Source organism: Xyrauchen texanus, chromosome 27 (assembly GCF_025860055.1).
Source record: "Xyrauchen texanus isolate HMW12.3.18 chromosome 27, RBS_HiC_50CHRs, whole genome shotgun sequence".
Taxonomy (NCBI): Eukaryota; Metazoa; Chordata; class Actinopteri; order Cypriniformes; family Catostomidae; genus Xyrauchen; species Xyrauchen texanus.
This window is the reverse complement of record NC_068302.1, coordinates 5606961-5630484: the sequence shown is the minus strand read 5'-3', so window position 1 is coordinate 5630484 and position 23524 is coordinate 5606961. Positions and strand designations below refer to the sequence as shown.

The 23524-nt window shown below is 37.0% G+C and overlaps 1 protein-coding gene across 3 annotated transcripts in view; it reads left to right on the top strand.

The window, feature by feature from the left end:
• Positions 1–23524, top strand: part of LOC127621273 (dipeptidyl peptidase 9-like) — a 44806-nt gene that overhangs the window by 9563 nt on the left and 11719 nt on the right. Inside the window, exons 2-12 of one of the 3 annotated variants that reach the window (XM_052094798.1) lie at positions 3263–3356; positions 3443–3681; positions 4094–4206; positions 4371–4544; positions 5211–5379; positions 6395–6505; positions 7567–7695; positions 8184–8245; positions 8328–8428; positions 18625–18802; positions 22209–22368. In XM_052094798.1, the coding sequence (XP_051950758.1) occupies positions 3301–3356; positions 3443–3681; positions 4094–4206; positions 4371–4544; positions 5211–5379; positions 6395–6505; positions 7567–7695; positions 8184–8245; positions 8328–8428; positions 18625–18802; positions 22209–22368 (1492 nt within the window). In that variant the 5' untranslated portion in view covers positions 3263–3300. Of the gene's footprint in view, positions 1–3262; positions 3357–3442; positions 3682–4093; positions 4207–4370; positions 4545–5207; positions 5380–6394; positions 6506–7566; positions 7696–8183; positions 8246–8327; positions 8429–18624; positions 18803–22208; positions 22369–23524 lie in introns of all 3 variants that reach the window. The other 2 variants (XM_052094796.1, XM_052094797.1) reach the window with 2 other exon arrangements.

Genomic DNA, 23524 nt, shown 5'->3' with positions numbered 1-23524 from the left:
TTGAAACGATGTGTGTTGTGAAAGGCGCTATACAAATAAAATTGAATTGAATTGAATTGAATCATTTTATAATTATTTAACGATCTAGTAACAGCTGCACCTTGTTTGATTGACAGGCGGTATATATGTGTGCGCTGAACATGTGCGTTTGTTCTGAAAAGTTCACGCTAATGTGCACTTGAATGGTCAAATACATTTCAAAATTCTGCCAACATGCCCATCTTGGTGAGGTATTCATGTAAACACAGAGAGTGATGTCTAAAGTGAATGTAAACTGCGGAGAGAAAAAAAGCAGATTTGTATTAAAATGTCAGACTTGTAAGTGTAAATTTAAGCTAATAGACCTGCTGCTGTCTAGTGTGTCATTATAATTATCAAACAACCGTAATGAGAAAACACTCACTGCTCTTGACTGAGTAACTTTAGTAGATTTAAATAGTATGAATGTATTATAATCATGCCGTAAAGACCAGTAGTATTTTTGTTGCATTTCATTCTGAATTTTTCCTTGGAATATTTAAAAAAGCTGTTAAAAAGCACTGAATTTTGTATTTTATTTTTCTATTATTTGTAATCTATTTCTATTCATTGCTGTTTTATTATCTAATTACTGTTTGTTTACTAGTCTTGAATTATTACTTAAGAACTTGAAACCGTTCTTCTATAATTAACATATTAGTTAGTGTTATTAATTGTTGTGGTTTTGAAGCTGGTATTGAGAATCAACTACTGAAATTTTGGTATTGTGATAATATAGATATAGCCTCTTTATTGTACATGGAAGATCACGCTGCAATAACATGATGAAAAAGTAGATCTCATTCCATAGACGTGTGAGCATCCCTACTGTAAATGATTGTGATGGAGGCTTTCCTTTATTTGACTACCATACGTGACATAAAATAATGATCATATGACAATAGCCTCCTCAAGTTCAAGGAAATCCACTGTTAAAAAGACAAGTTTTTTTTTTTTTTTAAAGTTCAGTAAATGCATGATGTCAAAGTCAATGAGTAATTGTGATCTCAATATTGACCAAAATAACCATGATTATGATTTTTGCCATAATCAAGCAGACCTAGCTTGAGTGTGTGTGTGTGTGTGTGTGTGTGCGCGTGCTTGCGTGTTGTGTTCTGCCTTCTGGTTGTGTCAGTCTTACCCATATATTTTGGTGTTTGTGTGTGTGCTATTAGGGAAAGGTGATATACCAGTATGATAAACCTGTAGAAATTTGCCAAGCAGTATAAATGTTTGATTATCATCTGTATTGCGGTAATGCAAAATATGTGCACTTCATTCTATTCACGTCACATGTATGCGTTACACATTCTGTCGGAGGCTTCATGTGAGACTGGGAGAAATGAAGAAACAGGGTTTTTCAGGTACTGACAATTTTTTATTTTTTTTTTATCAGCCCACCTTGTGAAATTTCGAACCGCAGAAGCAAATTCAATTACATTCTTCTTGCATTCTAAATATGCTTCTCATCTCACACACACAGCTGTGTATCACGCACGCGAGTCCACTCCAGCAGGCTTCCAGATTGTGCTCCACAGACAGGAGAACGCAGAGCGTGTGATCACTGGCACTTCTCTCTCTATTGTGGCGCAACTTCAAAACTTGCGTGACACATTTGAGTTTTGAGCTTTTTACCCTAAAACAATATGAAGTCAAACATCTCAAACTGCAAGAGAGCCTGACACTCTAACCAACACTGATGAGGAAAACAGCTAAAACAATGTCATGCGCCAACAATTAAATGTCATTTGGATTTTTTAAACTGCACATCATCATCCTTAGTAAAATTCAGTGGGAATGATGTTCGATATTAGAAAACAAACAGGTTTTGCTTTCAGATATTCAAATATAGTCTACAGAGATGACTTTAAGAGCTTAATGAAGTGATTTTTATCAAGGATAGGAGCAATATTTTTTTTACTCATTAATTATTTCCATTTTGCATTGCTTTCAGAAGATGCCAAGTTTCTTGAGGAAAGTTTTATTATAATAATACTAGTCAACAACATCAGACTGAAATGTAAAATTTGCATTGTGGTAAGGTTGATTACCACTTGTTGACTACTTACCAATTCTATGTCAAGTTCAAAATAAAGAGAAAATTATGAGGAATCATATATAAAGTATTTAATTAAATTACTGGATTTTTCAAAACTTGGCATTACAATATATGTATTTAATTTGTAAACCAATTTGTAGTAATTTATTTATTTATTTTTAAATGTAACTATATTGTGATGTATCGCTATTGTGATATACAATTAGTGATGTCATTATGTAAGATTTTGGTCACATCACCCATCCCTATGTGCTTACATTATAGGTGTTTTATGGTCTTACCCACTTATTTATATGTGTTCTCTTTATGTGTGTGTTGTTCATTGTGGCTGATTTATTGATTTTCTTTGACAAATAAATAAAATTGCTCTGTTTTATAGTGTCACCAGTTCATTTGAGTGTGTGGGGAGGGTGTATGTTTTAAACTCTGTTGTGAAGTCTCACCCTTTTACTTCTGTGTTTGTTTTTCTGTAGCTAATTTAGATATTGTATTTGACCATTTAAAAAAAAATAAATTGCATTTTTTTTTTGTCTTACCCATTCATTTTCTCTGGTAGGTCTCTTTTGACTGTGAACCGCAAAGGTGTCACTTAGATTTATGAAATCATGTCCACATTTTTTGTGTGTGTTCAGATGACATGTTGTGGAAAAGTCACAAAGTCTTGTACCGCTCAGATAAACTATTATATAACCATTTTAATAACATCAGAAAAATGTATTTTGGTTAAAAGTGACCAAACACAATAGAAGGGTTAAATTAAACGCAAGCACAGGAGAGATTTGTGTACTTTTATAGTGTTTTGGGAAATTCTGTGTGAAAATTCTTTATTATTTCTCATTTTCATATTCACCTTACTATCGCAATATTATTCTTGTGTTCATTTAGAGAAAAAATTTGTAAACAGGCCTTCAATTTTAATTAAATAGATTTTTATATCAAACAAAAACATTTTGAATCTACTTTGCTACAATGTCTGTTTGGTTGAATCATGGTTGATATAAGGTTTTTGCCTTATATCATTTCAGATCAAACACAAAATTATCAAGATATATATTGAATCGCATCAGTAGGCTGAAAATTATGCCATATTGCTATATTACCCAGTCCTATTATTTAAAATGAAGTTACTTTTGGCAAAGTTTGTTTCAAGTGCATGATTAATACAAAATAATTGTTTCTCTTCAGCAGGTTGCCAGATCTTGTTGAGGTTTGTGTGCCGGTTAATGTATAGAAGAAAAAGGGTGAAACTTGAAGACGAAACTGAAGGTAGTTGGAAAAGGTACGGCACTATTTTCCAATATTCTTTTCCAGTTTAATATTAAACTGCTTTTGACTGTTTGACTGATGGGTTGCTGCTGTGTTCAGTTTTGCAGCTGTCAGAATGACTGCAGTCAATGACATCTCAGACAGCACAGAGATTGTGGAAATGGATGACGTTCCATCCCAGTTTTTTGTGGAGAAGCACTCGTGGGATGGCTTACGTGACATCATTCACGGCAGCCGCAAGTACTCTGGAATGATCATAAACAAGGCGCCGCACGACTTCCAGTTTGTTCAGAAGCACGATGAGTCTGGCCCTCACTCGCATCGCCTCTACTACCTAGGTATCTTATTTAGAACCGGTTGCATTTAGCTTCCATCAATGATTCTTGAACGGCATTTTTCTGCATATGCGGACAGCACACCACACTAAAATACTCTGACAGTGTTTCCTGCAGTGCAATTCAGTAGCAGTACTGCCACGCTACTGATTCCAAAGCATGAAACACACAATGCGTCCAGTGTAGTTGTAACTTCATTCACATCAATAAATGTCATTTTTATTTTTAAATATTAAATATAAAACGGAATTGTAAAATTTCTCACGATTCCCATCCCTAGGTGTGGGTTTGGATCTTTTAAAAACCACATAAGTGTAAACACACCCTTAATTGTTCGATGATTTGCATAGATTTATTTTTTCATTTTTGTTTGAAATGTATTTTTTCTTTAATGTTTCTACTTTGTCATACTCAGGAATGCCCTATGGTAGCAGAGAAAACTCATTGCTCTACTCTGAAATTCCCAAAAAAATACGAAAAGAAGCCCTCTTGGTGTTATCATGGAAACAGATGTTAGATCACTTTCAGGTATCTTTCTTTTGAACTGGTTCACTGATGAGAGATTGATTCATTAGAATTTTTTAACCCTTATCCAGTAATCACAAATGCCTGGAAATGTCATGGAAATTGATTGATTGGTCAAAAAGGGTGGGAATCCTGTACACAATTGTATTTTAAATTTGTGACTGTAGGCGACTCCGTATCATGGCTTGTATTCCCGCGAGGAGGAACTTCTCCGTGAGAGGAAGCGTCTGGGGGTGTTTGGCATCACTTCCTATGACTATCACCCACAAAGCGGCCTTTTCCTCTTCCAAGCAAGCAACAGCCTTTTCTATTGCCGTGATGGCGGCCATAACGGTTTCATTGTGAGTTAGTTGTCTTTCCTGCTCTCCTCAATTTAAAGGGATAGTAAACCCATTTACTCACCATTATGTCATTCCATAAATGGATGACTTTCTTTCATGAAAGATAAAAGGAGAAATTGAATAATGTACTGGCTGCTCTTTTCCATGCTATTATAATGAATGGGGACTGAAGCTTTAATAGGAACACAAAAGCACCAATAAAGTATCATAAAAGTAGTCAATACAAATTTATATGAGAAACAAAATGTAGTAATTGCATGAATTATTTGCCGTTATTCTGCCCCTCCTGTGAACTGTTAAGTCAAGAACCACTGCAGTGTTATCATTTTTCAGTGAGAACTGTAAACAAATCATTCAAATGGTTTGTATACCAAATCAACTGATACTTTAGGATATCTGAGTCAAAACATTATTTGTTCACTAATTTTCATGTGCAAAATATTTAGTTCTGTTCACACAAAGCTGTCATATGTCTTCAGAGTACTCTGAATATTGCGTACTAGTTGTTTGGACCTCTTTCGTGGTTCTTATATGGTGATTTTGCATCCTTTTTGAAGCTTGAAAGCTTTTGTCTCGATTCATTGTAATGACATGCAAAAAAGTGAACAGTCATATGTGTGTGAAGCTCTGTGTGTCCATGCCTGAAGGTCATGTGATGTTTAGCAGGCCGCCTCAGTGAAGCCAGTGGAAATAAAGACTCAGTGCACAGGGATACGCATGGACCCCAAGATCTCGCCCGGTGACCCCAGTTTCATTGCCTTCATTAATAATAACGACCTGTGGGTGGCGAATATCGAAACTGGAGAGGAGCGAAGACTTACTTTCTGTCATAAAGGTTTGAGTTGGATCTATTCATGTACAGCAGCAGCAGCAGTAGTTGTTGTGATGATGTTCCTTGATAAAAAGTAATTTTCTATGTAATAAATGTCTGTTACTAGGGGTGGGAAATGTATACCAGTATGGTGAAACAATAAACGGGTAGAAATTTGTTAGTGAACATTTGTGTTTTCATTTTCTGGAAACCCTTTTATTCACGGTTTTGCAAACATAGACCAAGAGAAGCTATCAGGTTAAGTAAATTATCTTTGGAATTTTTAAATAGCATCTGGATTAACCATGTTATTATATTTACTATAAAGCCAACAGGTTTGCAGTATTTCTGGGAAAGCTATATACAAAACTTGAAAGAAATGCATGATGGAGAGGGTTGCTTCAGAATCAAATCAAACACTTATGTTAGACTAAAGATCATTTTTTAGTTTATACATTTTAGATTAAAAAAGGACCCACTTTATATTAGGTCTCTTTTTATTATTATGTAATTAAGTATTTGATACAATGAACTTTTGTTCATTTGGTTGTTGTATTGTACTTGCATTAAAAGTACCTGCATTTAATTACATCTGTAGTTCGCTTAACCTTATCCCTAACCCCAACCCTTAACCCTTAATCCTACATCTAAATCTACCCGTACCTCAACATCTGAAGCAGCAAATGTAAATCTTGAGGATTTTGCAGAACAAGATGTTGTTACACAATAAATACATTGTATTGCATGTATTTTAATATAAGTACATATTTAAAGACACCTAATATGAAGTGGGACCAAAAAACAAATGCCATTCAGAAAACATATTTTTAATATGAATTATTATTGATAAATTTGTTTCAAAATAATAATAATAATACAAAATATATTAGAATTCTTCAAATGTTTGATAAGACTTTTCCTTGGACCTGGTTTTGAGTAAAAAAACTAATATTTGAAATGTAACCCCCTTCTTAAAACTTGAAGAGTGATATGGAAAGCACTAAGAATATGCTTTATGATTTGTCTTCTACACTTACAGGGTTGAATAACGTCAAGGATGACCCAAAGTCTGCTGGTGTCGCAACGTTTGTGATTCAGGAAGAGTTTGATCGCTTCACAGGATACTGGTGGTCTCCGGCTGCTCCTAAAGGTTTGTTGAACACTTTGTAGGGGTGTGTTGACTTTATTTGGTCAGGTTTTAGACCAAATCACACAGAAACTGCCCTTCTAAGGGTTACCAATGACTTATTGATTGCTCCAGTTTAGTGTTGCTTGAATTAACTGCAGCGTTGGATACAAAGAGATGGGTGGGAATATCTGGGATGGGTTTAGACTGTTTCCTATCTGTCAAATAGGATATTTGTAGAGTCTGTTGAAGATGAGATGTCCTCCTCTTCAACAATAAATTGTGGTGTCCCACAAGGATCCCTGTTATGGCCAATTTAGTTTTATCTTGGTTCTGTGATTCGAAAATACAACTAATTTTAATTACCATGCAGATGACCTACAGTTATATTTGTCGTTGAGTCCCAATGACCTGTCTAGAATAATCAGTTCTTTAAGAAGGCAAGCAAGCAAGCAACAGATGGCATGTAATTTTCTGCAGTTAAATTCTGATAAAACAGATGTTGTTCGAGTTGATCATGATTAAAAAAATGTTTTTTATTGAGTTAGCACTTAATCAAGTGGTGCTGAATATTCAGCAGGTCAGTAGAAATTTGGGTATCTATTTTGACACAAATTTAGTTGTGAATATCACGTCAGGAAGTTAGTTCAGTCTTGTTTTTATCAGTTAAGGAACATTTCCAAGGTGAGACAGGTTTTGAGTTTTAGGGATACAGAGAAGCTTCTTCATGCCATTATTTAATCTTGCCTAGATTATTTTAATGCATTTTTTCAAATGCGTGAAATGGAGAATAAAATGTTCCCAGTTTCCTAGAGGTAACTGTACTATAAAAACATACTGTACATTTCACAACTCAACTTTCTCTCTAGTCTAAAAAGAGCATTTATAGTTTCCACCCTGCTGAAACTTATTGTTTTGAAACTTATTGTCTTTACTGAGTGTATTGATTTTATGTTTTGTGAAGCACTTTGTGATCAATTGCTAAATGGTGCTATATAAAAAGTTATTAAAGTTATAATGACCATTATAGCTGTTATTATTGAACCCTGCATGCCCATATCATTCTGTTTATGTTTGCATTGCAGACACAGATGGATGCAGAACGCTGCAGTTGTTGTATGAGGAAGTTGATGAGTCAGAAGTGGAGATTATTCATGTGCCCTCACCAGCCCTAGAGGAGCGGAAGGCAGATGTGTACAGATACCCCCGCACCGGTAACCAGACATGCACAACACACAGGTGTTTAGGTTATGGAATTGAAAACTTGTTCCCATTCTTGGATAGAGCGATATAGCCAAACAACAATATTCAATGTATATCTCTATGTATTTGCTCTGAATAGGCTTTAAGGTTTTTTTATTTAATCAGAGGAACCATCATTTCAACCAAATAGCCGCTGTTTCCAATTAGATTTTTAAAAACATTATGCAAGGAATGAAATGGAGTTTCCCACATTGTTTTCCTTAATATGAACCATGAAACAATACACATTAATAAAGAGCAAACTGAGTTGTTTTAAAGTTTGTGAGACTTAAATCAGTTTAAAAATGGACTGGCTGTTCATATAACAGTGTTTAGTTAAAGATACACATTCACAACAGAGGTTTGTTGTAATAAATGGTACTTGTAAAAACAAAAAGGGTTTATTTAATAGAATCGATACTATAGATACCAATGCCAATGAACTTCTCTTTGCTTTTAGGGAGTAAAAACCCTCAAATTAGCCTGAAAATAGCAGAGATTCGAACTGACCAGCATGGGAAGGTAGGTGCCCAGTGCCAGAGCTCGCTTCATATTTAGGTCTGGTTGAGAGACTAATAATGTCGTTTTATGCCTTGTTTTCTAGATTGTTAACACGCAAAACAAAGAGCTTGTTCTCCCATTCACAACACTGTTTCCTGGGGTTGAGTACATCGCTAGAGCTGGATGGACAAGAGATGGCAAATTGTAAGTTTTCATAATTGTTATCAAGCTCCAAAAATGCCAGAAAAAGCCTCATAAAAGTTAGCCATGCAATTTGTGTGGTATATTCCAAGTCATCTGAAGCCATACAATACCTTTGTACAGTTGAAGTCAGAGGTTTACATACACCTTAGCCAAATACATTTAAGCTCATTGTTTCACATTCCCTGTTTTAGGTCAGTTAGGATCACTACTTTATTTTAAGAATATGAAATGTCAGAAAAATAGTCAAGTCATTTTTATTTGTGTAGCACCTTTCACAAAACACATAGTTTCAAAGCAGCTTTACGGAAATTGAAACCGTAATTTATATAATGTCTTAGTCATCATTGTGCAATTTGATAAAATACGATTGTGAATTGTGTTTAAAAATAGGTAATGAAATAGTAATTGTATTTAGAATCCCAGTGAGCATGCCAAAGGCGACTGTGGCCAGGAACGCAAAATTCCATAAGATGATGTTTAATGGAGAAAACTAACCTTGGGAGAATCCAGGCTCACTGTGGGGCCAGTTCCCCTCTGGATAACATCATGAAAATAATAGCAATATTAATTATTTTTGTATAGTGCAAGTCATGGTTTAAAATGATTTAAGTAAGTGTTAAGGGTCAGTGTTTAAACAAAGATTTTGTAACAAAGAAACAAAGTAAGATTAATGAATAATGCCTTTGATTAACTGCAGATTTTCACATAGATGCATTGTCTTTTGTTAGTTGGCTGATGAAGGGTTTTGTTGGCAATTAATTGATAGTCTATGCATTCCATTATAAGAGTGTAGTCCATCATTAGACCGAGGTGATGCAGGCAGAGATCAGTGAGGTGCATCGCAGTTCAACCGGCTGGTAATTTCGGTGAGGTCTATCATAAGTCAAAGGTTCAGGCAATGACATATGATGTATTCCATTGTCTTATGGTTGGAGTTGGCATCAGTTCATCCTCTGAAGTCCATCGTAATAGACTGAAGTGATGTTTGGCTGGCACTGGCTGCAATTAGTCGTCATCACTCAGAGACACATAGCAGTGGAGTCCAACACGAAGCAGGAATGGAGTTGGATCCAGCCAGTTCTGGTGACCTCAGTATAGGAATCCTGAGGTTGTGACCGGGATACAAATCTATGCTGATAGAATAATATCAGCATAGATGCCATTCAATTTATTGCAGAGTTATAGATCATGATCAATGTTTCTGGTTCCTGCAGACCTAACTAATGCAGCTTAATTGTGAGTTAAAGGATAAATTAGGTGTATGCCTTGCTAAAAAGATGACTCATTAATCTAGACTTAAACTGAGTGTGTCTGTATCTCGAACAGTGTTAGGGAGAATATTCCATAGTTTGGGAGCCAAATATGAAAAGGATCTACCTCCTTTTGTGGATTTGGATATTCTAGGAGCTATTAACAGACCAGAATTGTGTGATCGTAATGAACATGATGGAATATAGAGTGGTAGAAGGTCACTTAAGTACTGTGGAGCTAGACCATTCAAAGCTTTGTACGTAGTTAACAGAATTTTCAAATGAATACGAAATTGAACAGATAGCCAATGTAACAATGATAAAATTGGGCTAATTTGATCACATTTCTTGGTTCTAGTCAGCACTCTGGCTGCTGCATTTTGAACCAATTGAAGTTTATTTATTATTATTTATCTTGCTGGACATCCTCCCAGTAATGCATTACAGTAATCTAGTCTTGAGGTCATGAACGCATTAGTTTTTCAGTATCAGCAACAGAGAGCATGTGATGTAATTTAGCAATATTTCTTAGGTGGAAGAATGCTGTTCTACAAACATTGGTAATTTGATTGTCAAGGACAGATTTGTATCAAATATAACACCTAGCTCTTTGCTGTTGAAGACGATGTAACAGTACATCCATCAAGAGTCAAAGTTCACAAATGCCAACATATTTCTCTAGCCTATTCAAGAGTATGTTGTGATTTATCATGTCAAAGGCAGCACTAAGATCTAAAAGGACTAGAAGTGAAATGCAGCTGCGATCAGATGATAAGAGAAAGTCATTTGTAACTCTGATAAGTGCAGTCTCTCTACTGTGATGGGGCCTAAATTCTGACTGAAATAGTTAATATATACTATTTCTCTGTAGCAATTAACATAGTTGGGAGGACAATACCTTTTCTAGTATTTACAACATAATCGGGAGATTTGAAATCGGTCTATAATCATTTCATCTAATATTTATTAGAATATTTCTACCTGAACGATAGCATGGTATAGATTGAGTAACCTTAGCTGATCACAGCATACAAGAGACGAGGTAATGATCTGAGATGTCATCGCTCTGCGGAAGGATTTCTATTGTATCAACATCAACTCCATATGACTTGAATCAAGCGTATGATAATGGTGATGAGTTGGTCATGTCACATTTTGGCTTACTCCAAGAGAGTTGAGAAATTCGATAAATGCTAATCCCAGTGTGTCATTTTCTTTATCTGTTGAAGTCACCATCAATTAAAGTCACAATCTTTCTACAGTAAATACAAGATCTGATAAAAGATTTGCAAATTCACTAAGGAAATCAGAATAAGGCCCAGGTGATCTACATACTGTAGCAAGATATATTTATTTATATCTTACGGTGTCACATTAAGCATTATTAGTTAAAAAGACAAACTTATTTGCTGTCCTCTGAGTAACACCAAAATTGTAACTGTAAATTGTAGCAACACCTCCTCCTCGACCCTTCAGAGGATGCTCATGTTTATAATAATATCCTGGGGGAATAGATTCATTTAAAAGTATATATTCATCCGGTTTAACCCTCTGGGGTCTGAGGGTGTTTTGGGCCCTGGAGAAGTTTTGACATGCCTTGATATTTGTGCTTTTTTCAGTTGCTTAAAAACATAATAATAGCTAAAGTCTGATAACACTGTATTCAGCACAAACTGGGCTACAATAATGTGTGAGCAACATGTGTGTACATGTTTGTATTTTTGAGAAAATAACGTTTATGCATGTTTTTTGAAAAGACAAAATTAAGTAATTGAAATAAGGCCATATAATACATACAAACATTTGTCCACAAGACTTTTGAGAACTGGATCTTGTAGCCTAGATTTTTTGCTACAAAATGATGTGAAAACCATCCTGATCACTTATTCATACAAAACTAGGGCTGGGATAAACGGTTATTTTTTAAACGATTAATCTAGCGATAATTTTTTCCGATGCATCGGTTAATCTAACGATGAATTTTTTTCAGTCCGATTCGATTTCGATTATCTCCCCATTAATTGACTAATAGCAATTTATACATGTTGATTTACATATCTGAATGAAAAAACATGAATTCCTTAACATTGCAATATGTTTATTGCTCTTAAAATTCCAAAAATAAAAGACTATACAAGTGCAAAGTAATGCATTCTTAGTCAGAGGTAGCATTCAATAAAACTTTGAAGCCTTGAAAACACACAGGCCTAGCTTACTGAAAAAAAGTGCATCTTGTAATTCTTCTTTCAGATTAAAATAACAACAACTTGATGTCTAGCATTCAATAAAAAAAATAAAAAGGTCACCCAAAATACTTTAGAGCAATTGAAAGAATACAGCAACCAATGTAAACTTGAGGGCTTTAAGCTAATACAGAGAGTGCTTTTCCAACAAAAAATAAATAAAAATGAACAGCAACAGTGGGAGCCAGCAGCCTGTCATCTCGTCCTTCCTGAACCAAAAGAATTGAACATTTATGTTGAAAACACATATTCCTAGCTTACTGAAAAAATTGCATCTTTTAAGTCTTCATTCACATAAAAATAACAACAACATAGTAATACACTCTGCCACTCACCTTTTTCTTAAACTCAAAATTCAAAAATAAAATTCAAGTAAAGGTGTACAAGAGCAAAATAATGCATTCTGATGTCTAGCATTCAATAAAAAAATAAAAAGGTCACCCAGTTACCCTTTCTTAGAACTATTGAAAGAATACAGTAACTATTGTAAACTTGGGGGCTTTAAGCTAATACAGAAAGTGCTTTTCCAACAAAAAATAAATAATGACCCCTCCCCTGGGCCTATCACTGAGGAATGTGACACAAATAGAATGAATGTGAGGAGACTTAATGATCAAAATCACGTTTTAAGTTAAAAGAAGTAATCTGACTATACGTGTTCTTTACATAAAGACTTTACTTAATTTTATACCTACACTACCGTTTAAAAGTTTTAGAAGTATCTTCTGCTCACCAAGACTGCGTTTATTTGATCCAAAATACAGTAAAAACATTGTGTGAACTCATTTTACAATTTAAAAGATATTTCTATTTGAATATATTGTAAAATGCAATTTGTAATCAAAGCTGAATTTCTCACCCAATTGTTTGTTGTTATGGTTGTTCTTGATAAGCGGTGCTTTGAGATCGATGCATCACGTTGTGTAACACAGAGGTGAAAAATGGGTGCGCGCTGTAAAATGCACGCAGTTGAATCGTGATAAGAGAAAAATGCGGGTAAAAACCTGATATGCACTGAAAAATGGCAGATGTTAAGGATTAAAATCTGAAAACGGATAAACTATGCTAAAAAAGCTAGCAGGCTACAAACACTGACTCGAGCTAGATGCCAGCAGCAACAGGTAAAATACACACAGATGAAACTGTAGAAAAGACGAAAAACCTGAAACACGTAGTAAAATGACAAAGGATAAAACGATGAACTTATGAGAATAAGAATCAGCAATGCTAAGCCTGCTACAAACACTTGTGCAGCATGCCATCAGCAACCGTAACTGGAAGTCCAGTCTCCTAATAGTAGAGAGAATGATTTATTTAGGCTTTTATTTCTTTCATCACATTCCCTTGGGTCAGAAGTATACATACATTTTGTTAGTATTTGGTAGCATTGACTTTAAATTGTTTAACTTGGGTCAAGTTAACCCAATAACCCAGCTTCTCCTAAAAACTTGCTGGAATTTTGGCCCGTTTGTAGGCCTTCTTGCTTGTACATGCTTTCAGTTCTGCCCACAAATATTCTATCAGATTGAGGTCAGGGCTTTGTGATGGCTACTCCAATACCTTGACTTTGTTGTCCTTAAGCCATTTTGCTACAACTTTGGAGGTATGCTTTTGGTCATTGTCCATTTGGAAGACCTATTTGTGACCAAGCTTTAACTTCCTGGCAAGATCTTTGTCCCCATGTGCACTTGCAAACTGTAGTCTTGTTTTTTTATGTCGGCTTTGGAGTAGTGGTTTCTTCAATGCAGAGGAGCCTTTCAGGTTATGTTGATATAGGACTTGTTTTACTGTGGATATAGATACTTGTCTACCTGTTTCATCCAGTATCTTCACAAGGTCCTGCTGTTGTTCTGGGATTGATTTGCACTTTTTGCACCATCTAGGATCTCTTTCCTGAACGGTATGATGGCTGTGTGGTCCCATGGTGTTTATACTTGTGTACTATTGTTTGTACTTCTGACCCACTGGAATTGTGATATAGTCAATTAAAAGTGAAACAGTCTGTCTGTAAACAATTGTTGGAAAAATTACGTGTCATGCACAAAGTAGATGTCCTAAACGACTTAAGAAAACTATAGTTTTCTTATATTAAATCTGTGAAGTGGTTAAAACATTTGTTTTAATGACTGCAACCTAAGTGTATGTAAACTTCTGACTTCAACTGTAATTCTCAAATCTCAATTACAAATTGAACATGCAGATATTCAAACTTGGCATGTCATGGTAAGTTGAGACATGTGAGAACCTTTGGTGTTTGAAGTCACACCTAGGGATGCACCAAAATTTTTTTTTTCTCCCGATCCGATACCAGTGTTATTTTTTCGTAATCGGTTTGGAATATCTATACCTACCTGTGTGAAACTGATTGTGTTTACTCTTTTATATGTGACCCAGGGACGGACTGACAATCTGTGCGTTCGGGAAAAGTCCAGAACGGCCGTCCAACCGAGGGCCGTCCGTCGGCACAAAAAAAAGTATAATAAAGCAATATGAACAGCCAACAGTAGGGACACAAATATGATCACTTATATGCAACGTGTAAAAAAAAACTGAGGAAGAAGAGTCGGCCTACTAGCCAGTTTGTGATTAGCCCCGCAGCAGTCAGATTTGTAATGGAAGCAGGTCAGTTTAGAAAAATGTACAGTTTTGTACATGAGCTGCAGCCAGGACGTAAATTAACCCTTTCAGACGCATCGATCACACACACACACACACACACACACACACACACACACACACACACCAGTGTGATTAGAACGGTCAGTGCACCGTGATTAGCTGCTAATATTAAATGTGCTTGACGCTGGCTGGCGCTGAGCCAGAGACGGACGCTCAGCTGTCATATCACAACTTAGTTTTCAGTGTTTTCAACCACATAATGTTTCTTTTAGGTTTTAGGTTTCAGACATATAATTACATTTCACATAATGTAGGTACTAAACAAACAATACAATACATTTAGAGAGGCATAGAGTTTGTAAAATACACACTGATGTCTATGGAAACGGCAATAATATTCCTTTCCATAATAATTAGACACGTTTATTCATATCAATCAGATACACATTGTGAAAGTAACTTTAAAGTTTACTCTATTCTTCTCCCAGTTCACCGGTCACTTACTTTCATGTATTTTGGGAGAAGTGGATGAATTAACGTGTTGTAGCCTAAATCCAACAGATCCGATTCTCTGAACTGTGGCACTATGACGGCTCCATCGCTCACAGCTCAACTAACGCGATCGTTATAAAGGTGTTTAGACAACAAAACTCACCCACTTGCATTTATTTGACAATCTGAATATCAGATATTTCATGCTAACATGCTAACAAATGTGTGAATATTTTTAATAACAAAGGAAAGACGGCATAAAACATATCATCATTCATTCAGTGCTGTTGTGGCTGCGGTGTGTCACGTGACAAGCAATGACGCTGTCACCATGGAAACCATAAAGTAAATAACGGTCCAAATAATAGTCAGCCAGAATATTTTACATTTATGTGAAAGGGTTAAATCGCTGCAGAATGGCTAGCAGAAAACGTAAGGAGAAAGCGTGGATGGGAATAAGTAAAAGAAAAGAGGCTAGTGGCGAATGGCCGGATGATGGGCCTATTTGGGAGAAAGTCCAGGGCTGTTTTTTAGCCCCAGTCCGTCCCATTATGGAAAGAAACCCAAACCTCTACTGGTGCTGTCAGTCAATTACAATTTTTAATCACGATTAATACATTTTTTTGCAGTTCATCACGATTAATTGCATAATCATTTGTAGTTCATTGCGATTAATCGCAGATTTTAAGTGCTGAAATTTGACACTATATTCGTTTCTTGTCAAAATTTATTTTTCACTTTTATGAAAGAAAACAAAACAATATGTGACAATATAATGCTTTATTAAAAATGTCAAACAAAGCCTTCCACAATGTTGATAGAAATGCACTATTATAGCACCAATTCAAGTAACATTAAATGTTTTCCAAAGTCTAAGTTGGAGTTTGACTAACTAAAATAACTAGTCCACACATAGGTTGCATTTTCATTGCAATGGACATCAAATCCTTTAAACTCTCATCCTGCACAATATGAATCTACCAGTAGACTGTGGCTATCTGCTTTGCTACAGCAATTGTGAAGCTGCGTTCTTGATACGCGTCAGGGCGTCAACATGAAACAGCATTTTGAACTCACCATGAAAAGCGCTTGCAAACAAGGCTGAAAAGTACTTGATTTCTGTCAAAAGTCCCATCTGGGCTTGTTTTGTAGCCTACATCAGATGGCGCTAAGAGCACCTTTCTCCAGTTTATCACTGACAGGGAAGCTTCAGGATTCTTTTATTTATCGAGATAACAACCTCTGCGTCACTATTATAGAAGACAGTTTAACGGTCAACTAGGATGTTGAATTTCTTTGAGACTGCTTTGTTATGCTGTTTTATGCTAAGCTTTTAGGCTCTATTAGTAGAAGGGCTCTTTCGCTGGGGCATGTGTGTCAGTGTAATGACTCTGAGCTGGCACATTATAAAGGTTCTGCCCTTCACACCAGTGTTTATGCTGTATTAACGGTCAATGCGTTAATTGCGATTTAAGAAAAATTCACTTGTTAAACTATTATAATTAATTACATACGTTAACGCCTTAATTCTGACAGCTCTACTAACTACACATTATTTAATTATAAATGAGAAAACACAAAAGGATTACATAAAAAATGTGTAGCCTATTGAGAAAAATGTATATAAATAGCGCATAAGCCAAATGTACCATCATTTCAGTGAAAATTATCAGTAGAAATTAAGCCAGTTCTCTTTAAACATTTTTTAAACTTGAATCTGGATTGAGACCTTTTTTCCCCACTTTGGTTGTAATAGGATATCAGTCCACTTTTCAATCCTTTAAAAAAAAAAAAATAATACAATTGGAACCCAGTCAACTTAAATATAATTGTAATTTAATATTAAATAAAAATACAATAATAAGAAATGCTAATTAGGGCCAGGAGTTGGCAAACTGGGCATTCAATTAATGAAATGAGAATGGAGATGTTTGTTAGAGGTACTTGGCACTCAAACATTTTGAGTTCACTATTCAAAAGAAGCATCTACTGATGATCTCAGAAGACCTACGATCAAGAAATGTTACTTTGCATAAAGCTGGAGAGGATTACAAAGTTCTCCTTGAAGAGCTTAAAAACATTCATCTGTCCACAGTTAGACAAATTGTCTATAAATGGAGACTGTGGCTTCTCTCCCTTAAAGTGGCCACCCAGCCAAGATGACTCAAAAGGCACACCACGCATTGCTCAATGAGGTAAAAAAAGAACCCTATATTGACAGCTGAAGACTTGAAAGAATTACTGTCTACGATATGTAAAACATTAAACAGGCATGGTGTCCATGAAGGAAGGAAGAAAGACACTGCTTTCCAACAAAAACTTGTTTTGTGGACTGATGAAACCAAGGTTGAATTGTTTGGGAAGTGCACGCAGCACTGTAAAAAGGGCACCACATACCAAAATGAAAACATCATTCCAACACTGAAGTATGGTGGAGGGATTATCATGATTTGTGGCAGCTTTGCTTCTTCGGGGCCTGGACCGTTTTCCATCATTAATTAATTCCTAAGTTTATCAAGATATCATACAGAGTAATGTCAGTGTGGCTATGCACCAGCTGAAGCTCAGTAGAAGTTGGGTGATGCAGCTGGAAAATGACCTTAAATATAGATGTAAATCCACTACAGAATGGCTTAAAAAATTAAAATCCGCCTTTTGGAGTGGCCCAGTCAAAGCCCAGAACTTAACCGAATAGAGATGCTGTGGAATGACTTCAAGAGAACCGATCACACCAGACATCCTAAGAATATGGATGAGCTGAAACAGTTCTCTAAGGAAGAATTGTTCAAAATTCCTTCTGAATGTTGTGCAGGTCTAATCTGTAGCTCCTGGAAATTGCTGCCAAAGGAGGATCGACCAGTTATTAAATCCAAGGGTTCACTTAATTTTTCCACAGCACTGTTACTTTTCAATGTGACATTTTCAATAATGACATGAAAGATTATATTTGTTTGTGTGTTGTTAGCTTAATCACATTTTCTTTGACTATACTTGTGAAGATGAAATCGTATTTTATGACCAATTAATGCAGAAAACCAGCTAATTCTAATAATTTTTCTTGCCACTGTACATCTGAGATGTAGTTTTTGTAGGGCAGTCACATATTGTTCTCCGTTCTGAGAGCTGAAAACAACTCGTCATCACCCCGTGCGGTGTGTGTGACACAACAGTGCACCGCTCAATTACGGAAGAGTGCTGCACATGCAGATTACAATTACTTTTTTTATTAAACGCAGATTTTTGAGATTCACAAAGATATCGTTTGTCTTCAAGAGACTTTAAATAAAACGCACATGTCATATGAGCTACTTTAATGGTGCTTTTATGATTCTTTTATGCCATTTTTGGAGCTTGATTGTAACAACCGTGATTAACACACAGTATTGGATATGGATCGGGCTTGTCAGACCGATACCCGATCTGGTTAAAAACATCAGTATCAGCCAATACTGATCCAGGTATCGGATCGTTGCATCCTTAGTCACACCTGGTGCAACACGTTTTCAACCCAAGTTTGAACAAGTCTGTTATTATCTAGCATTGTTAAGTGTGTTTTCAGGTTTAATTGTATATTGAAATGGTCTCTCTCCAGTGCTTGGGCAGTGTTACTGGACCGCAGTCAACAGAAGCTGCAGTTAGTGCTGTTACCACCCGCGCTCTTTATACCTGTGGGTGTGGATGACCCACAGTGGGAGGAGCATGTGGAGGCCATGCCTGAGGGAGTGCAGCCCTTCATCATCTATGATGAGCTCACTGACATCTGGATCAATGTAAGACCCTTCGGTGAAATTAAACAACAGGGATGCACTTGTATTGAAATTTTGGTGATTTAATTTTTTTGCATTTTATACTGATAAACGATGCAGCTGATTTAATCTTTTTTTATTATTTTTTTTTTTGTCTGGCATAGAACAAAGCTGGATCTAATATCGGCTGAATCAGACCAAAACAGCTAATATTGGCTGATAATGGAGTTCAGCCATTATTTTATAAACAACAGATACTGATTATTTTATGTTCAAATGTCCTATAACCAGTTTGCAGAGAGGGTTTTTTTGATTTTGTCAACGATAATGAAGTCAAGACGAAAAAGAAATCTCTTGACAATAAAAAGATTTAATTAAAATATATCATTGACAAAAATATGATAAAAGTACTTGTTTATTTTTTTAAATAAAAATCTAGAAAGAATTTATTCAAATAATCCAGTCACAGTATATCTGAGATTTGCCCACTTGAGCTGCAAGAACTCCTGAACACCTGTACAATGAACTTTACTAGAGATTAATTATCTCACTTAAACATGTCCTATATATGTGAGAATAATCAGCTATATCCACAATGTAAACATGATATTACAACTTGCATCTGCACAGGCAATAAAATGAATGAAAAGGGGCCTGGGTAGCTCAGCTCAGAGTAAAGACGCTGACTACCAACCCTGGAGTCACATGTTCGAATCCAGGGCATGCTGAGTGACATCAGTCAGGTCTCCTAAGCAGCCAAATTGGCCCGGTTGCTAGGGTGGGTAGAGTCACATGGGGTAACCTCCTTGTGGTCACTATAATGTGGTTCTCGCTCTCGGTGGAGCGCATGGCGAGTTGTGCGTGGATGCCACGTAGAATAGCGTGAAGCCTCCACACACGCTACGTCTCCGCGGTAATGCGCTCAACAAGCAACGCGATAAGATGCCCGGATTTACTGTCTCAGATGCAGAGGCAACTCCTCCGCCACCCAGATTTAGGAGAGTCACTACACCACCATGAGGATCTATTATGCATTGGGGATGCCAAATTGGGGAGAAAAGGGGAGAAAACAAGTGAATTTGGTTACATGCTAGTCGGAATGCGTAACTTGCGGTATGAACATGCCGTTTCCTTAATACGCTAAGCTTAATTATCCTAAAATAACAAAATGTGAGGAATTCACTACAGAGCAACTTGTAAAAAGGAGCTAATGCTTCATTATATGCTATTATTTTAGGAGCTAATTTTTTCAGGTTTCCATAAGGCCCTTTCTAAGTGCAGACACTAAAGCCTATTTTAGGTACTTTTTGAGGAACTACTGTGTTTTCGTCACCTTCGGGCATGTGGAACTACTGTTCCTCTTAAGTCCTGAGTATACTTCCAATTTGGCGTACAGTCGAACACGAGCTAAGAAGCACTCATAATAATTAAGCACATCTTCCCAAGGTGAGGTGGCCCTTTTGCACAACAGACTCGCTCGCTCACTTTCAAAGCTCAGTGCCTCAATCCCTCCAGCTTCCCAGAAAATGAAGACCCAGTGGCCGTGGTCTAAGCAAAATAAATTGTGCTCTCCAGCCCTCTTCTCAGCGGAAAGCCTTATTCTCGGGCAAGCCAAGCATTCCTGTTGGTTCGAGTACCATGAAGCCGGGACCAGAGCTCACAGAACTGTTCGCTCCGGCTCCGATGAAGGCCCAGAACTTTCCTCAATGTTCCCGCAGAGTGTCCCTTCCTCTACCTGCCACCGATTGCTGGGATCGAGATGTTCACACTGTTAATGTTTGTGGTATTGTTAGCTCCATGCCAGATATTTTTCACGTTCCAATAAAACATGCAGAACTTGTTGCAAATGCTTGATGCTCAAACATGCACAAAATGAGCTCCTTTCCATGTGAAAACGGTTGCACTTCACGAGCGCTCCATGAGGGTGGGCGGGATTTATAGCCCGATTGACACTGGTGAGCCTTTGTGTCCTTTGGCCCATTACACGGATGCGTGGCTTGGTCTTACGGGCATCTCCAGTTGGGTGCTGCAACACAGTCAAACAAGGCTATGTGCTACAGTTCACTAGACAGCTGCCTCGCTTCAACAGCGTTATGTCCTAAACCATGATGGTGTGGGACTGGCTGGTCTTTCTCCCAGAGATTCAATAGAGACAGTACCAGTCAGAGGCACAAGCAAGCAATCTAAGGGACCTGTTGCTTTCACATTTGGAGCGTTTTGTTTTAAGTCAATTGGGTGAAGATTGGCATGGTGGTACGCATTTTCTCATAGCGTCAGCTACTGACACAGCGTCAAAGTGACCAACTTGAAAGGAAACATTGTGGTGACGACTGCAACCCTGGTTCCCTGAAAGGAGTGAACAAGGTGCTTCATATGCTCTTCAAGGGACCATGAGTTGATGCACTTACCTTTAGTCTAAAAATCTTGATGAAATGGTGTTGTGCTCTAGTTTATATGCCAGCAAAGGCACACGCATTGGGGTAGAGCATCAAGGGCCATCTCTGATAATATTGCCATAATTCTAAAGGGCTTGAGAGATTTTCAGTCCTGGGAGGAGTTTCCCATGGTGCCAGACACTGACGCAGCATTTGTTCCCTCCATTCAGGGAACCAAGTTTACAGTCATAATCAGAAAATGTTCAATGTATCTGACAGTTGCAGCCCTACACTGAAAATAAAGGAATTTCTGATTACTACATTGAGTTTTTCCTGTGATAACAGACATAAATAATATGTTTACCGAGAGTGGGTAATTGAGAACTATTATAAAGGTAAACATCTTGAAATCTAATTTACATGAGGAAAGTGTTGCGTTCCTGTTAGTGGGTGTTTTACTTCCATCAAGGCATCTTTTTTCAGTCAGTGGGTGAATAGTTCAGTACAGTATTTAATGCTGAGACATAAAAGCCTTTATTGTAAAAGATTGTGTAGATAAATTGGTTTATAGTGCATTTTCAACATGTTTTCCCTCTGAGGTTCAGTATGTGCTGCGTGGTTAAAAGAAGCTGAGCACCTCTCCTCTAACTGCACCTTTAGGGGCACAGCATAGCGCGACTCGCACGCTCTGTGTAAAGGCCGTAACCTGCAGGCACCATTTGTGTAAAACAGCCCTAACAAAAGCGAAGCTTAGATCCTGGCGTCCTCCATCAGTGTTGTTGTTGCTATTGTTCTGTTCGTGCAAACAACGTCAGAAGAAAAATGGTCAACACTACATTGTCATCACTGGGGTATTTTGTAGGTGCGAATGCAAGAGAGAAATGTCTCTTCCGGAATAAAGTTCCCCTAAAATGTTGTCCTTCCAGTTGTGGAGTACCAGTACTCTAGGTGGGAAAGGGGCTGTATTAAACATTAATCTTTAATATACTTCAGAAATAATAAGAGATTGTGCTTTTTCTGAATGTAGTGTTTAAGAGTATTCTTATTTCCAATAGGTCCATGATATCTTCTACCCCTTCATTCAGACAACTAATGACAAGATCACATTCCTGTGGGTGAATGAGTCACAAACAGGCTTCTGCCATTTGTACAGAATAACCAGCCTGTTACAGTCCAGCTGCCAGCAGTGGTCCAGAGAATACAGCACTTCAGAAGGTCAAGCAAGGCACTTTAAACTTTAAACTACTGTTTGTGTGTCTCTTATGGATGAGATTCTTCCAGAATGCTGTATTTTATTTTTTTTTCCCCCAACCTTGAAATGTGACCCATGTGAATTGTTTAAATCTGTAAAAAAGGTAGGGGGTGGGGGGGTTTATTTAATCGGTTGTTCACATTTTATCGACAATATCCTGTGTGGTGCATTCTCGATAAGCATTTTTCACCCAAACAAGTGTCATTCAACCTTCCCTCATTACTTCACTCACAAACTACAGCTGCTTCTGCATCACACACACTTTGTAGAGAACGCACGAGACTGATGCTCCTGATTTTTGCTGTCAGGACTTCATTCAAGACAGACAGGTTTATTTGAATTAATCAAGAGAAATAAAATGGTGACATATAAAATGTCTTTGAACCGTTACCCCTGATGCTGACAGGTTAAAAATAGCCTGCATTTACAGCTTTACTGACCTGAAATTTGCAGTGAAGTCGTGACAAGTATCGTCATGCATAAACTACTTATTGCCAGTATATCGAACCGCCTGTATGTATAATCATAAAGCCCTGCAGATGTAGTCCATACATTAGGCAATTATAAGTCTAAATGAGTTTTCTCCCTGTTAAGATCAGGAAATGAACTTGGGTTCGGATGGAATAAAATTAGACATGAGTTTTTGGGAGACCACTTACTGTAAGTGCTGCTTTTTTCAATGGTCACACATGTTTTTCCACATTATGCGAAAATGACAACGAATGGAAATGTAATATTACATGCTTTTAAGAGTGCTGACCTATCTTTACTCTGTGGCTTCTATTTCTGGATTGTGGAGGGGAAACCCATCCAAAAATCTTTTAAAACCACAAACCTTGGCCTCTGAGACATGCGCTTTCATCTTAATTAATTCCATAATGCTCTATACCTGTTAATGGAGCATTATGGAATGAATTAAGACGAAATGGCGATGTAGCCTTGCATGCCATATCCACATTTAAAACGGCCTGCGTTGACTGCATTTAGTACTGCACAAACTAATGGTACCATCTAGCGGCCGTGTGCGGGACACAATCCGATGACAGCATCATAACGAATATTACAATCCAAATTGCCAAGCTTAATTAATCTTTGTTAATATTGGTTTTTATTTTTTTC